Raw genomic sequence first — 15000 nt, forward strand, 5'->3', positions numbered from 1 at the left:
CATTAGTTCAAGCTCTTCTTAAACAACTTTTTCCAAGGAATGAAGGGACATTACCAGCTACCCATTGATTAGCTCCAAAATGCCCTAAGCCGACACTGTCCTATATGCCTTTGTCTCATCTCCCACAGCATGGACCATAGCCAGTATGTAGTATGCTAGCAAATGCTGAGAGGCATCTATGAGAGGCAGAGGAGAGGAGGGAATCCCTGCTTGAGTAGGGAGTGATGAGAGGGAGCAGAGGGAAGCCAGGCAGATGCCTGCAGTCTCTGCTGGAGCTCCAGCCAGGTAGCAGAGGGGAGGGGCCAGCTCCACTGGAGCAGAGTGCCCAGCCCAGAGAGCATGCTGGGATGCTGGGGGACTCTGGTTTAGCTTAAACCAGGAAGGGGTCTGGGACAGACATTGCATAAACCAGTTTGAGCTCAATCAGTTAAATCTATTACTACGTTCAACCAGGTTTATCTCAAGCTGGTTTCAGCCATTTTGAAACTGGTTTATGTGCACCAAACATCTGTTCTGCTATAGGTTTAAATCAGCTTCTGATCACTTAAACTAGTTTACGTGTAATGTCTGTCCCTAGCTCTAGAATGTCCTTTTTGTCCCTAGTTAGTTTATAGCAATGCTCGTGCCTAAAAAGTATGAAGCTTATTGAAGATGCAAATGGATGTACATTTTTTTTTGTATGACTAAGAATTTATCCAGGTGAGGTATGCAGAATGGATTCTGGCAAATGACAAATAAATTATACTGTGTGTTGCAGGGGAGGGTGGAAGGGTGGAGAGAAAGAAGAAGAGAACGGTGTCTTACTGGATTGCTTACTGGATAAACATTTGGACCAGTAAACTAGTTTTTAACCCTTTCTGCATGCCAAAACAGTTTGCTGGAAACTTTTATATTTGATGTAATTTTTTCTGGCTAAAGCTATTAATAGAAAAAAATCAGTATTCAGTCAGGAGTCTCAGGCAGCCAAAACAAGCTTATAATGTTGAAAATATTTTGCCAGATGCATCTCTGTAAACTGTTTGGAATGGCAACTTAGGCTTGATTTTCTCCTTGAGAAGATGAAAGGAATGTTTGTTTTTTAAACAAAAATGTATATAGAATAAAACAGGGGTGGCAAACATATGGCCTATGTGTAGCAGGATCTGGCTTGTAGACTCTTGTCACACTTGATCCCACCCTGTGGGTTGCTGGACTGACCGCACATGCTGGCCCCAATCCTCTGTGCTGCATCTGGTGCACGGGCTAGAATGAGTACCATGCATCCTGCACATAGCGCAGGGGTCCATCTGTGGCATGTGCTGCATGTGACACTCTGTGACTGGCTCTGTGTGCTGGTGCTGGGCCCAGTCCTGACCAAACTGTGCCAGAACCTGTACACAGGACCAGTCCAATAGGGCACTGCATAAAGCACGTGCCTCATGCTGGCCCCCTGTGCAACATGCAGCACACACAACCAGTGCAGCACAGCACAGCAGTGCACATGGGGCTGGCATGGGGTGTGTGCTACCTGCAGCACATGGGCTAGACCTGGTGTTATACATGGTAGAGGGGCTCAAGGGCATGCACTGCATGCAGGGCCCCAGCCCCACCCCCTGTGTTGCCTGCAGCACTGGGTCCAACCCACATGCTGCGGGTAGCGCACACCCCATATCAACCATGCTGGTGCACAGTAAGTCCTGGGGTCAGCACATGCTGCCATGGCAATTGTACAAGGGGTTGGTCCCAGTCTGGCCTCCAGACTGACCCAGCAATCCTTATCCAAGCTGCAAGGCCAGATGAATTTGACACCAATAGAATTCATAGATTCATATATGTTAGGGGCTGGAAGGGACCTCTTGAGATCATCAGGTCCAGCCCCCCTGTGCTTGGGCAGAAAAGACTGCTGGGGTCAGCAAGGTGAGCGTCCAGGCATTTTTTGAAGATATTCAGAGTACCACCTCTGGGGGGAATCTAGTTCAGACCCTGGATACTCAAGTTGTAAAGAAGTTTTTCCTTATGTCTAATCTAAAGTGATCTTCTAGCAATTTATGACCATTGATCCTAGTCTTCCCCTGGGGAGCCCCAGTGAACAGACATTCTCCCAGTCCCCGATATGTGCCCCTTATATACTTATAGGCTGCCACCAAGTCCCCTCTGAGTCTTCGCTTCTCCAAACTGAACAGACCCAAGTCTCTCAGCTTCTCGTCATATGGCCTGCTCTTCATACCTCCAACCATACATGTAGCCCTCCTTTGGACTCTCTCAAGCTTCTCCATATCCTTCCTGAAGTGTGGTGCCCAGAACTGGCACAATACTCCAGCTGCAACATATTTAGTAATGATTTGGATTTGGGTGTTAAAAGCAGACTGGCAAAGTTTGCAGATGACACCAAATTATGGTCATGCTGGAGGATAGGCTTGGGATACAGACTGACCTGGACAGGCTCACAAGGTAGGTGGATCAAAGCCTAATGAAGTTCAACACTGAGACATGTAAAGTGTTCTATCTGGGGAGAAACAACCCGCAGCATGCTTACAGGCTCATCAGTGCTACACTTAGTAGCACCACAGCCGAAAGAGACCTGGAGATTTTGATAGACCATAGAATGAACATGAGCCACCAATGTGATGCCATAGCCAGAAAAGCAAATAAAATATTGGCAGCATCTCAAACAAGACTAAAGATGTCATCCTCCCACTTTACTAGGCCTTGGTTAGGCTGCAGCTAGAGTACTGCGTCCAGTTCTGGGCACCACACTTCAGGAAGGATGTGGAGAGGCTTGAGAGAGTCCAAAGGAGGGCTATGCATATGGTTAGAGTTATGGAGAGCAGTCCATATGATGAGAGGCTGGGAAACTTGGGTATGTTCAGCCTAGAGAAGAGAAGACTCAAGAGTCAGAGGGGATTTGGTGGCAGCCTTGGTGTCAGAATAAAAGATAGAAATATCAGTAGTTTTGACCTGGAAAGTGAATTTCTGGGAGTATGGGTTGAAAACATGTAAAGTAATGCACCAGTTCTGTATAAAGATAACATATGGAAAAAGTATTCTGCTGAAAAAATGCTGATTCAGTCTTTAAGGTCTGTGCTTTTGTCCTTACTAATATAAACAGCCCTCCATTTCCAAGTTGCTTGCTGTTACCATTACCTCTCACTTACATTTAGCTCTTCCACATGTTTGACATGCTTCACACTGAGTGGAAAATTTACACTAGTGTGCAGCTCCACTTACTCTGTATATGCTGTTTTGCATGGCTACTGCCAATCAGTATGTCTACAGAAACAGTTTTCCATAGAGGCTTCTCCTTAAAGTGTAACGGTAACCAAGAGTCAGTGAGAGAGAGAACCTAAGTAGGGAAATGGGAAAAGTGACCAGGCAGACTGAGGTCATGAAAACTAGTGGATCGTGGATTTAAATTTCCAGTGCAAATTACGGTCATTGATTTTTTTTGAGGAAATGAATAAAAATAAATCAATGGTCTATTTTTTAGCATTCAATAAAAATGATAAGATAAATTCAAAATAACATGTTTGCTGTGGTTATTTGAATAAGGATATTGAAGAGTATGTGCCATTGTCTGTAATATAAATATTGTCCTTCATACATAGTGAGGTGCCTGCAAACAGTATTGTCTACCTATTCTAGAGATCACTACTGCTCTAGATGCTTACAGATAAAATTCATGTATTTCTCTGTATTCATGACACATGCTACTTCATCTAGTGCTTTTGTAAGTACAGGCTCTAGAATTAGAAGCACAGAACATGTGAATCTAATGTAAACTGTATGTAGAATCACAGAACATGTGTATTTAATGTGAACTGTATGATCTTTCACTTCTGCATCAGATCCATGAACTCTGAATCACTTGCTCCTCTACTGTCTTTTGGGCACCTCTGTATCTCTGATAAAATTAAGTGATCATGAGTGTTGCTTTGAAATGATCATAAACCTCCAATTTTCAAAGATAATGATTATCCTTTTGATCTTCTGAATACTTTACAGGTTAAGTGACACTTATTCAGGAAATGTAAATGTTTTATAGCTGTCCAACATCTAGGTCACTGGGCTGGAAAGTAAGAGACTTGGATTCTCTTCCCAGCTCAGCCACCAACCTGCCATTAGAAGTCACGTTAGAAGTCAGCTTTATCCCCATCTGTAAAGTTAGGGTGAAGATTCTTATTCTTCTCTACAAGGTGTATTGTGATCTATAGATGAAAAGTGTTGTGCAAGGACTAAATATTCATCATTTAAATGGAGACAAGCAGCAATGTGTGGTCCAATGCATACAGTGCCTTTTACAGAAGAATCTTTGTGGCCTTACAGCAAAAACAAGATGATCATGGTGTCCTTGTGTGTTCAGATCTATCTTCCAGGCATGGTGCAGTACTATGAACAGAGGGACAGCTTGCATTTACATGAGGGTGAATGAATTTTTGTAAGGATGCATAAGGTTCATACAAGCTAAATCCAACCTAGGTAGTGTTCTGAAGGTAAGAGTTTGAATCTAAACCATCCTAGCAGAAGTTAAGTAGCGCTACATTGTGACTTGACTGGACAAGTTACTGAATTGGAATCGTGTAGGCAGTGTTGTGGTGATTAAGACAAAGTGGGGTTTGTCTGTGTATATTTTTATGTATGTGTGATTTATGCCTCTGCTAGGACCACACCTCAGTCAGAGATAAGAAATCTTCCCAGGAGAGAAAAAATATCAACAGCAGCCTAGCTTGGCTGGTTTAGCTCAAGGATGAGCAAATCGTGGTGTGCATTTTCCCTTGCCCTCCATTACCTTCCCAGTTCTTTCTTTCTTTCTCTTTCCAGACAGCACCTACCTCTGTCCCTTGTGGACACTGTGGAAGATTTTTGTGGGAATTTGTCTACATGTGTTTTTGTCCACCTTTCTCTCTTGCCTGCACTACTTCCTTAAATGCAAACAAACAAGTATGTGAGGTCCTGGCAGTTTTATTCCTACCATGATAATGCACAATTAAATTTAGTTTAGTTTAAGACAGTTTTCTTCAGCCAGTACCAGCCTTCAGCTCCCATCCTTCAGACATATCATGTAAATACCCAGGCTCTCTTTCCTTTCTAGGAGCTATTTTGTTGGCCTTCTCTGGATGTTGGAAGTGGTTGGTTACATTCAAGAGAGCTATGCTTACCCCAGTCCCTCCAGGAAACCCATGCATGATACAAGTCAGTCCCACAAATGGATGTTATGTTTCTTTTTATAAGTAGAAAACAATTGTGCTCCTTCACCATGAATGATGACTAATTAAGAAGGAGCATAGCTTTGTAATCTTATAATCTTCTCCAAATGTTCTAGTGGGGAATATTTAGTCCTAAATGTTACTAGTCATAGGAATGATACAGAGTAATGAGCCTCACCTTCAAGGCTCTCCCCATCCCACAGGGCTATTAAGAATAAGCAAAATATTCCCAAGGTTTACCTTCAGACTCGCTTTGTCATTACCTTAAAAAAAATAAATAAAGGGACTAATCTCTGCTTTGTTTCTTATCATTCCCTGCCCTTGCACCCTTTGTTCTCACTGATGAGTCATGCCTCACCTTTTTCTTAGTCTTTTTCTCATTCTGTCATCTGCATACCTATTTCCATGTTACTCCCACTCTGGAACTAAGTCTCTGACCTACTGGGAGTGTCTTGTTCCAAATCTCTCCCTTAAAATTTAATACTTATTCAGGGTTCCCACTCTTTCTTTATCTCAAGAAAGAGAGTGAGGCATATTGGCTCTTATCTTTCTTCATGCAACATGCACACTGACGAAACTGATTTTTCTATATATAATAGTTCAGGACTATATATAACAGCATAATAGTGTTAGCTAGCATAAAAAGACTAACAGATTGCACTTTATGGATTTGTGATGCATGCATTGTGTAATTTTTGTAGAAAAACAAGTGTGACGTGTATAATTGGATTTGGGATTACATGGCTGCTCTCTTGTAATTCAGATTTCAAATTTTCTCTTGGATTGTTGTCTCACAATGATAAAAATCTGGGATAAAATGTTGCTTAGACCTTTTTTTAATGAGGAAATTAGTATTTGCTGTGACATATGACCAGTGCTATAGAACAAAACAATAATGCAAGGACAGCGTCTGTTCTCAAAAAAAGATGGAAAAATAATGAAAAGATGAGCAAAAATCTTTTTTAAAGATGTCTCTGCCTTGGATCAACACCCTCAAGGAACAAAAAGCTGCATATTATTTGGTGGCAGAGCTGGTGGTGGTAGGATCTGTGAGAATGTAGACAATTTAAGATGAGAAGTGTTCTAGCCATACATTTCTGGATGTGATTGAGCTGTTAGTTTTCTGTTGTTCTTGTTGCGGGAATGAAAAAAGAAAGTCAGTTGTCATTATTCAGGTGCTTTGTATCTTTTCACCATCTGTCCTTGTATTATAATAGGGCAGGTACATGATTAATACAAGCTGTTTGGTGATTCAATATTTCAGTAGTATTGCACTGAAAAGATTAAAAGAGGAGAATGTTTGGTTTTGAAGTTCGTGCATAGGCAGACAAGGTTCTTTGGGTGAATGTGATATCTTTTATTAGAGCAAAAAAAAATTTTAAGCAAGCTTTTGGATTCAAGTTTGCTTAAAAATTTTTTTCCAACTATTTAAGTTGGTCTAATAAAAGATATCAGATTCACCCAAAGAACTTTGTCTCCTATGTCCGTAGAGTAACACAGCTACAACCTATACCCATGTATTTTGCATGTGATGTTTCTTATCTTTGACTCTTAAATTGTACATCTGGAGTTCTAATCTGGGAGTCAGTTTTCTGAATAAATTGTTTTGCTAATCTCCTTTCACATCTCAGTATTGTAGGGAAGCACGGATACTCGGTGGAAACTCTCCCACCCCTCCTCCGTGCACTTATAAAATGAGATGGGTACATTTACATCCATTCTCCCAGGAATGCAAAAAATATTTGGGTTAGGTTCACTGTAAACAAAGCTATAGTGGTATGCTGCTTGGCTGTGTCAGTAGATGTACATGTGGTACCGATGAGCATGGTATTGCTTGTGTTATAACTCCGGTGATACTGCCATGCCACAAAGTACGCCTGATTGATCAGGGAACCAGTCTAGCATACTTTGTTCACTCAACTGTAGAGGAGCTAACCTTGCTACAAGTAATTTGTCTACAATTACTACTTTGTGTAATTTGGAGTTTATTTTTAAATGCTATATTCTTAGTGTTCTACTTCTTCAGCAACAACTGAGTTATTTTGCTTCAGTAACAAGCATGTCTCAAAGACCTTAATGTGATTATGCTTCCAGCTGTCCTAAGGCTGATTTATAAGCAGTGAAGTCTACCTCAAGACTGAAGATATCAAATGTCCAGTTAAACACCCACATGACCAAGAGTCTGAGATATTAGCTGAGGTAGGCCATGCTTAAAGTGGTAAGCAAGTTTAAGGGATGGTAGTAGTAGGTCCAATAGGAGACAGAAAATGTTATTTTTTGAGAAACCAAACTTTGTTTTTGGTATGTAGCTCAGGGTGCTTCTGGATTTCATGAAGGCTCCATGAGGATAAATCACTGGGGCAGGGGTCAGCAAGGAATAGGGGATACTCTGTTTACCAGGGCGCCCTTTGGGGTTACTAGAAACAATGGCCATAAACTGAAGGAGAGTAGATTTAGATTGAACATCAGGAAGATATTCTTTACGGTGAGGGTTGCCAAAATATGGAATGGGCTTCCAAGGGCAGTGGTGCTTTCCCCTACCTTGGAGGTGTTTAAAAGGAGATTAGACAAGCACCTGGCTGGGGTTACTTGACCCCCAGTGCTCTTCCCTACCCAGAGCAGGAGGTCAGACTCAGTGAACTAATAGGTCCCTTCTGACCTAGAAATCTATGAAATCATGGTCTATGGAGCCACAGGGGTAGGAAATGAAGTAGGAGTCCTTTTTAGTTAGGCCTTTTTATCAGTTGGTTTGGAAATCTTTAGAGAATGGTGCTCATAGGCCTGCACCAAGGCCTTTCTGATGTTCCCTTAAAAGAGTGGCAGAGTAAAGATAGCTACACCTGATCTGTGCATCTAAACTGTGGCTTGCTGGGACCCAGGGCTTGAATCCTACATGCATCTGGAGAAGGATAATGCCAAGAGACACAGACAACCCCCACTTAACGCTGTTTCACTATAACGCTCATTTTAAATTGATACCTAATTTCACATAACACTCAGAAAGTTTCACTATAACGCTCACGGTCACCATCTTGGGTCATTAAAAACACTGTGGTTGCCATCTTGGGTCGTCAAATACTTTTGTTTCTGCTTAACGCTCGTTTCACTTCATGCTCAGTTTTTCAGGAACCAGTTAAGTGGGGGTTGCCTGTATAGGTGACAGGGACTCAATTGTGGCAGGAATTATGTCTATCTTATACCTTTTCCTCTTGTATTTCAGTTTAGTGATAGAGTAGCACACATGCTGAGCTATGATTTGAGGCATCCCATTCTGCACAGCATGGTCAAATGTTAATTTGAAACCCAAAAGGCCAAAAATGGCAAGAGGATAAAATGGGTGGCATGTGAGCTGTTGGTGGTCACGCATTTTGGTAGACAATCAGAGTCTGAATTAGTGCAAGCAGCAGTACTTCTGACCAAGGAAGGAAAAGAAAGGAAACAAATTTATGTTTTAGTGGCCTGTAGTAACACTGACAGAAGTGGATAGACAGGAGTTTGGGTTCTGTCCAGCCCTCTGCTGGAGACTTCTCCAGACCCTTTGTGAATTACTGACTCACATATTAAGTATATGTCCTGTGAAGAATAGTTAGTCCTTAGGTGCAGTAACTATTTTTCAGTGTGACATGTTTGGCAGCTTGCAAGAACTCAAAATGTGGATAGAATAAGGCAGCAGTCCTGTGGAAAAAATTGCATCTTGCTGAAGTAAATAAAGACTATTTCATAAAGCATACTCACAAAAAAGCCAAGCTAGGTTGTACAGGGGCCCTTAATTCTGGCATTCCTATTTTGAGTGCTTATCTTTGCAGCCCTAGTAATATGATTTTAACATACCTTTTAAATATGTACTTTCTTGGGTTTTTGAAAAAAAAAACCTAAAAAGAAAACAAATTCCACGCATGGAATCCTAGTTATGCTACATAGATCATTGGCAGGAACTTTTCTATCTAGTGCACTGACTTTTGCCCCTTGAGCTAATGCAGTAACTCAATGATGGCCAAACTTTTGGCCCCATGGGTCAGATGAGTAATACAGGGTGAGTCTATGGGCTGGATCCAGTCCATGGGCCTGATCTGGTATGCATGCAGCCAGGGCACAATCTGACATGCTAGTCCTGCATGCCATACTGTGGCATGGTCCTGCTCGTGTCCGATTAGGCCCTTAAGCCCCAGCCTACCAACGCCAGATCAGAACCATTGCCCTGATCCCAGCACCAGCCCCATGTGTACCAGATCAAGCCCACTGCCTCAACTCTGGTCCTGTGTGCACCAAATCAGGCCCCTTGACCTGTCCTCATACCCAGTCCAGTTCTTCCCCATAGCCAAACTCCTTATCGGATCTTTCTCTCTCTGTGTCTCTAGACCTTCCCTTTTACACCTCTCTAGACCTGGCGAAAAACATCTTACTTTCAAAAGTTTGTCTAACTTTATCCCAATTACGTATTTGGTCCAATAAAGATATCACCCTAAGAAATTCTTAGGGGAAAATTTGAAAATTCTGATTTTGAAGACTGAAATAAACCTGCCTGTAGTAAATTAGTTCATTCAGAATTGATGCATTTTACCTTTTTCGAAAGTGCTGCAAGTTTTAGCACAAGGACTCCATAAACACTTTTACGCAGCACTTTCATACTTTGTAGTACAAACTTTTTTTTTTTTAAGGAAATGTTTTTGTTTCCCAAGTCAAATCAGCCAAATCAATTTCAATTTCATCAGTCATTCAAGAACCATAAGTGGCCCTACTACTGGCAAACATCTTCCACCACCACCTGGGGCTTCAGATGCTTCTAAATCTTTTGGCAGGCATCCTATGTGCAGGCCCCAGCCTGGAGAGTCAGGGTTCAGATGCCCCCAAGTTTGACTTGCCCTTACCCATATGGCCACAGAAGCAAGCTAGGGAAAAGTCTCCTATTTCCATAAAATTGGCGTAAAGCCAATATCATCCTATCAAAAGTGAAAGTGGGAAGCTAATTATTCCTATACCTCAGCCAAGGTACTAGCTCGTGCCAAGAAAGTAGTTTTCTCCTAGAACTAGGAAAACCATGTGGGTAGTCATGGTATTTCCCCTACCAAGTAGGTATTTCTCAGTACAGACCATACATAATAACAATCCAAAGCCAAAAGACTCATGATTTACCATAGTGTTTGCTGGCCTAGGCCCCAGCAGAGTCAGAAGCACTTCAAGCCATGGTGATCCCATAGCTCTGTACTGCTCAGTATGTGTGTGTACTCCAGATACACCCCCACAAAGGATCCATCTGCTAATTAGCCTCCCACTTATGACTGAAAGTGGGAGTCCTTGTGAGGAGTGTTGGGATACTCCAAAAATTTATATGCAGATGAGGTGCAGGGCATCCTGGTTCAGCTCCACCTCATGGAGGGCTGGGGCACATATGCGACAGGTTGAGAGAGGAACCAGCAGAGGGGTTTTGGGTGAACTGTTTGGGGCCCTGTTTAGTGAAGTTTGCTGACATTTAAGGTTGGTGAAGAAACAGGAATAATTGGAAATGGGAAAGAAAGTTGCAGCTCAGCTGTGGGAGTAAAGAAGTTGAAATGTATTCAGTGTAGTTGCTCATCACGATTTGATTCAGCGCTGAGGGGGACTGAACACAAGGGCATTACTATATAGCTTATTCAGATGGGTTGTACTATAACTTATTCTTGTGGTAGGTTAACATTAGTATGTTTGTCAATATGGGCCATGTGTTTTATAATCATGGTCAGTGTTGGCTGCATTTAATCAGCTTTATAGTTGGTTTCTATTACTGAGCACATGCTGCTTTTGGCAGCAGTTTAATGATAGACAGTGTATTTAATGAGGCTTTCTTGTATGTGAATAGAAGACGAGGAGCCTTTTCTCCTTGCTGATTGGGGAAAAAAATCTTGTCTTATATTTCAATAAATATGGGTATGTAGATTGTCATTTTTTTCAAAGTCACATAACTTGCTTAAATTTTTGGATGGCAAAAGACATACCACTGACACAAGGCTCTCCCCATTCCCGTGTTATGATCCCTTGCTGACATAAAACAGCAGAAGTCCATTATGAGCATTACTATTAATACTTCACATAGTGCCTAATTGTTACAGGAGTACTAAACGTAACCATTCCTCTGCAGAGAAGTGAAAAGGTGATGTGGGTCCATATATCTGCCCTCTCAAACTGTCTTAATTCTACCATCTACTGCAGCCTGCAGTTTTCTCTCAAAATGACTTTGGTGTCCCTGTAAATGGAAGACACTAACGTCCTCAGAAGTATCCCATAATTCCTTTCCCTTTTGAGAAACTTTGTGCTTACCCATCTCTTCATGGGGCACTAAGCCAGTATTGTATGTAGCAGCTTTTGTTCACCCACTGTTTCATGACTCATGCTATTAGCTGCTAATCTGGTGTGGAGCCTTGTGAAATGCCTTTTAAAAATCTAAAAATACAACCTTCCCTGCCTTTGCCTTATCTGTCATGACAATGAATATCTTCAAAGAACTCCATCAGGTTGGTTAAGCAAGACTTCCCAGTCCTGGTTGCATGTAGGCTGTCCTTAATCAAACTCTTGTCTAGGGGTTCTCTTACCAAATCCCTGAAGATAGTTTCCAAGGGTTTCTTCACAACAAATATTAAACTTACTGGCTGAAAGGCCCTTGTTTTTTACTTGTGTTCTGTGTGTCACTTTTTGGGCTGTCTCCAAAATTTAAAGATATTAAAAATAATATCAAACATCAAGATTTACTAGTTTGTTTATGCCACCTTTGTGTTATCTGTGCTATCACTGCTGCAAAATGTATCCCTGCTTCAAGCAAATTTCATTCCTCTTTATGGACATAGAAACAAAGCATTGCTTAATGGTTCCTGCTTTTTAATCCCCCAAATAAGGTCTTTGCTCCCTTTTTCAGTCGTGCCCTGGAGTTTCTGTTATCAATTATCTATTGCAAATATATTTGGTGAGTTCTTTAATGATGTGCTGTTGTTTTGCTTTATGACTTTACTACATGCTAGATCCCCTTGAAACATCAAAGGCTCATGTCTCTGAAATTTGCTACATGTTTTTGTGCCAGTGAGTAGTTTGCTAAATGGAACGTGACGCACTGTTTTGCAGATTATGTCTCCTTGTGCAAGATGTCTATGGAATTTTCAGTGAAGTCCAGTTCCAGGTCCCATGTTCTACAGACGGGATTGAACGACATAGCAGGAGATGGGAAGGGAAATCCTACTGCCTAGCTAGAACAAAAGTTTTGCAGAGAACCACAAGAGGAAGGTGAGAACAGTTCCTTAGGAAAATACCCTGCACACTGTGGCAGAGATGATTTCTCATTTTATTTAGCTCAAGCAGTCAATATTCTTTGGAGCAACCAAAGCAGAGTTTGATTCAGTATTTCTAATTATCATGAGCAAAGCATCATGACAGCAGTATAGCTTGAATCCAGTAAAAAAAAGTAATACTTGAACAGCCATTCCTTTAAACAAATGTAAACAAGTCTGGGTAAAAATAAGGAGTGGAAAAGGAAGAGAGAGCTGACATTGCTCGTTGTTGCTGACATGGTGAATGTTCCTTTCCTTTCCAGTGAGACTGAAACTCTCTTCAGGAACCTGTGTAAGGCCCTTCAAGTAATTTAGTCAGTTTCCCTTCAATTACAAAGAATGTAAGATTGCTTTCTGTACTGTTTTCTTCTGAAGCACTGTTCAGTCTGATTTCAGATATCTCAAGCAGTGGGGTTTCTCTTTGTACAGTGCATCTTTTATAGCTTATCTTGCATTGCTCGCTTTCAAAGCAATTTAAGATAAAGTGGAAAATAGGAAAAACCTCTTATTTCAGAATAAGATCATCCACTGTCTATTGGTTTAACTATACCCATGTAATTATACCAGTACAACTTATAAAACTTCTCTGCTTAGGTTAGTCATAAGAAAAGACTGTCATAAATCATCTGGATTACAAAGTTAACATACAGTACTAAGTGTAGTTTTATTAAGACCCCAGCCAGATGTTCAGGTAAAGGCATAATGGGATCTGATGCAGAATTTCTTGCCTTGCCACTTATGCACGGCAGAAGGTGAGACTGTAGGATCAAGCATTAGATCCCATCATGCCTTACTGCGGGTGCAGGGGGAGCCCAGGATCACAATCCAAGGCTCCCCCTATAACAGCAAGTATCAAACTCCCCTCAGCTGATCCAGGCTCCCAGCCATGGGGGAGCACCGTGTGCTTATGCGTTAGGAGCTCTGTTAGCTGATCCAGGTAATCGCTGCTTAACTGGTTAATCACAACTTAAGTGTAACGTGGCAGGGGCCTAACTCTAAATTTTTTATTTTATGTTTTATATGAAATTTTAGTTTATATTGGCATAACTATGCCGTGCGGACAAGCGTTCCATATTAGAACGGTCAGAATATTATTGCTGAAACCTTTTTCTCACTTAAAAAATGGTTTCAACAAGCTGAAATGCTTCCTGGATATATATCCAGTTTAAAATAGTTTTGTTATGAAGATTTCTTAGACCCGGGATATGAGACGAAGTCTCTATTTCATTAAAACTTTTGAAAGTTCTTGTTGTGTTTCACAGAGGATCAAAAACAGATTTTGAAACACTGAAATATTTCGCAAAATGGAATTATTGTTTTCCAGCCAGCCTATTTAGTATATCTTGTTTCACGTGTACATAAAGCATCCTTTTGTTGCGCTAATTTGGATTTTTATGCATCTTTAATAACAAACACTTTTTATTGTTTGCTTGTTATGTTTTTTCTAGGAGTTATATTTTTCCCCCCAAATAAATTAAGTAATGACTTTGGAACTTTGTATACAAATGGAGCTTTACAGCTAGCTATTCATGATTCATAGTGCTCTGCCTAGTAAATAAGAGGCAAGCCTTTTCTCATTTAAATTCTGTTTACAGCAGCAATAGCTCATGTGTAGCTTTTCTGAGGAAGATTTTGCTATGCAGTGTTTAAAATGCTGATAGCTGGACCAGTCTGACCAGTGGTGAAGTTATGCTAGTGGTAATGCTGCTAGGAGAAGTTAAAGGAAAAACGCTTGTGGAGATACAAGGATATTCACTATGGTTAAAACAGGGTTTCCCTATCTTGTGCGGGCATGGGGAGGGTACTGGTTGGAATTTTTAAATTCTTTTTACAACTGTTAGTTTGATTAGGCTTTATACTAATCATCATTTTTTAACACTGTTGGGGCATTTCTGTATTCTTTTATTTATGCAAACTGTGGCAAAGCCATGTTTGCCAACAATTTTAAACATTATTATGAGACATAGGTTGTGTCTGTGCTTGATTTTTTCCTTAAAGTTTCCCACTGTTGCACTATTGGTACCAGTAAAGCTTTGCTGATGGTAGCAGGCAGAACAGTAACTCTCAGCCAGGATGTTGGGGCATTCTGTGGTGTTTCCAGCTCTTTTGAAGAGTGTGGTGAGATGAGAAGAGGCAGGTGAGGTGTTAGAAGATAAGTAGCTAAACTAAGCAGATAAGAGCAGGTTTAGCTTGTCCCTACCATGACAGTCCCCCATTCCCACTGCCAGGCACCTTTACAAGGAAACCAGCACTGTAACATATAAATGTAGGTTTGCCACATGTCTGGGTTTTCCCTGGACATGCCCTCTTTTTTGGGCCCCTTTGCTGTGTCTGGGCAGGTTTTTTAAATAAAAGCAAATGTCTGGGTTTTTTGCTGTTCCCTCTGCTCTCCCTCTGCTGGCTGCTTAGGACTGGGAGCAGCAGGCAACGTGATTGGCTGTCATAGGTCACATTCTCCCAGCGTGGGGGCTGGCAAGCCAGGTGAAGAGACTCTGTGTGTGTGTGTGTGTGTGTGTGTGTGTGTG

At 41.3% G+C, this 15000-nt stretch overlaps 1 protein-coding gene across 3 annotated transcripts in view; it reads left to right on the forward strand.

Moving 5' to 3' along the window:
• Positions 1–15000, forward strand: part of SPIDR (scaffolding protein involved in DNA repair) — a 372282-nt gene that overhangs the window by 318769 nt on the left and 38513 nt on the right. For 2 of the 3 annotated variants that reach the window (XM_019526956.1, XM_019526965.1), the window contains exon 11: positions 12273–12431. The exons of the other annotated variant lie outside the window; for it this stretch is intronic. In XM_019526956.1, coding sequence (XP_019382501.1) covers positions 12273–12431 — 159 coding nt within the window. The remainder of the gene's footprint in view (positions 1–12272; positions 12432–15000) is intronic. 3 annotated transcript variants of the gene reach the window in all.

The sequence above is a fragment of the Gavialis gangeticus genome, unplaced genomic scaffold (genome assembly GCF_001723915.1).
Source record: "Gavialis gangeticus isolate Ggan-Ray unplaced genomic scaffold, GavGan_comp1, whole genome shotgun sequence".
Classification (NCBI taxonomy): domain Eukaryota; kingdom Metazoa; phylum Chordata; order Crocodylia; family Gavialidae; genus Gavialis; species Gavialis gangeticus.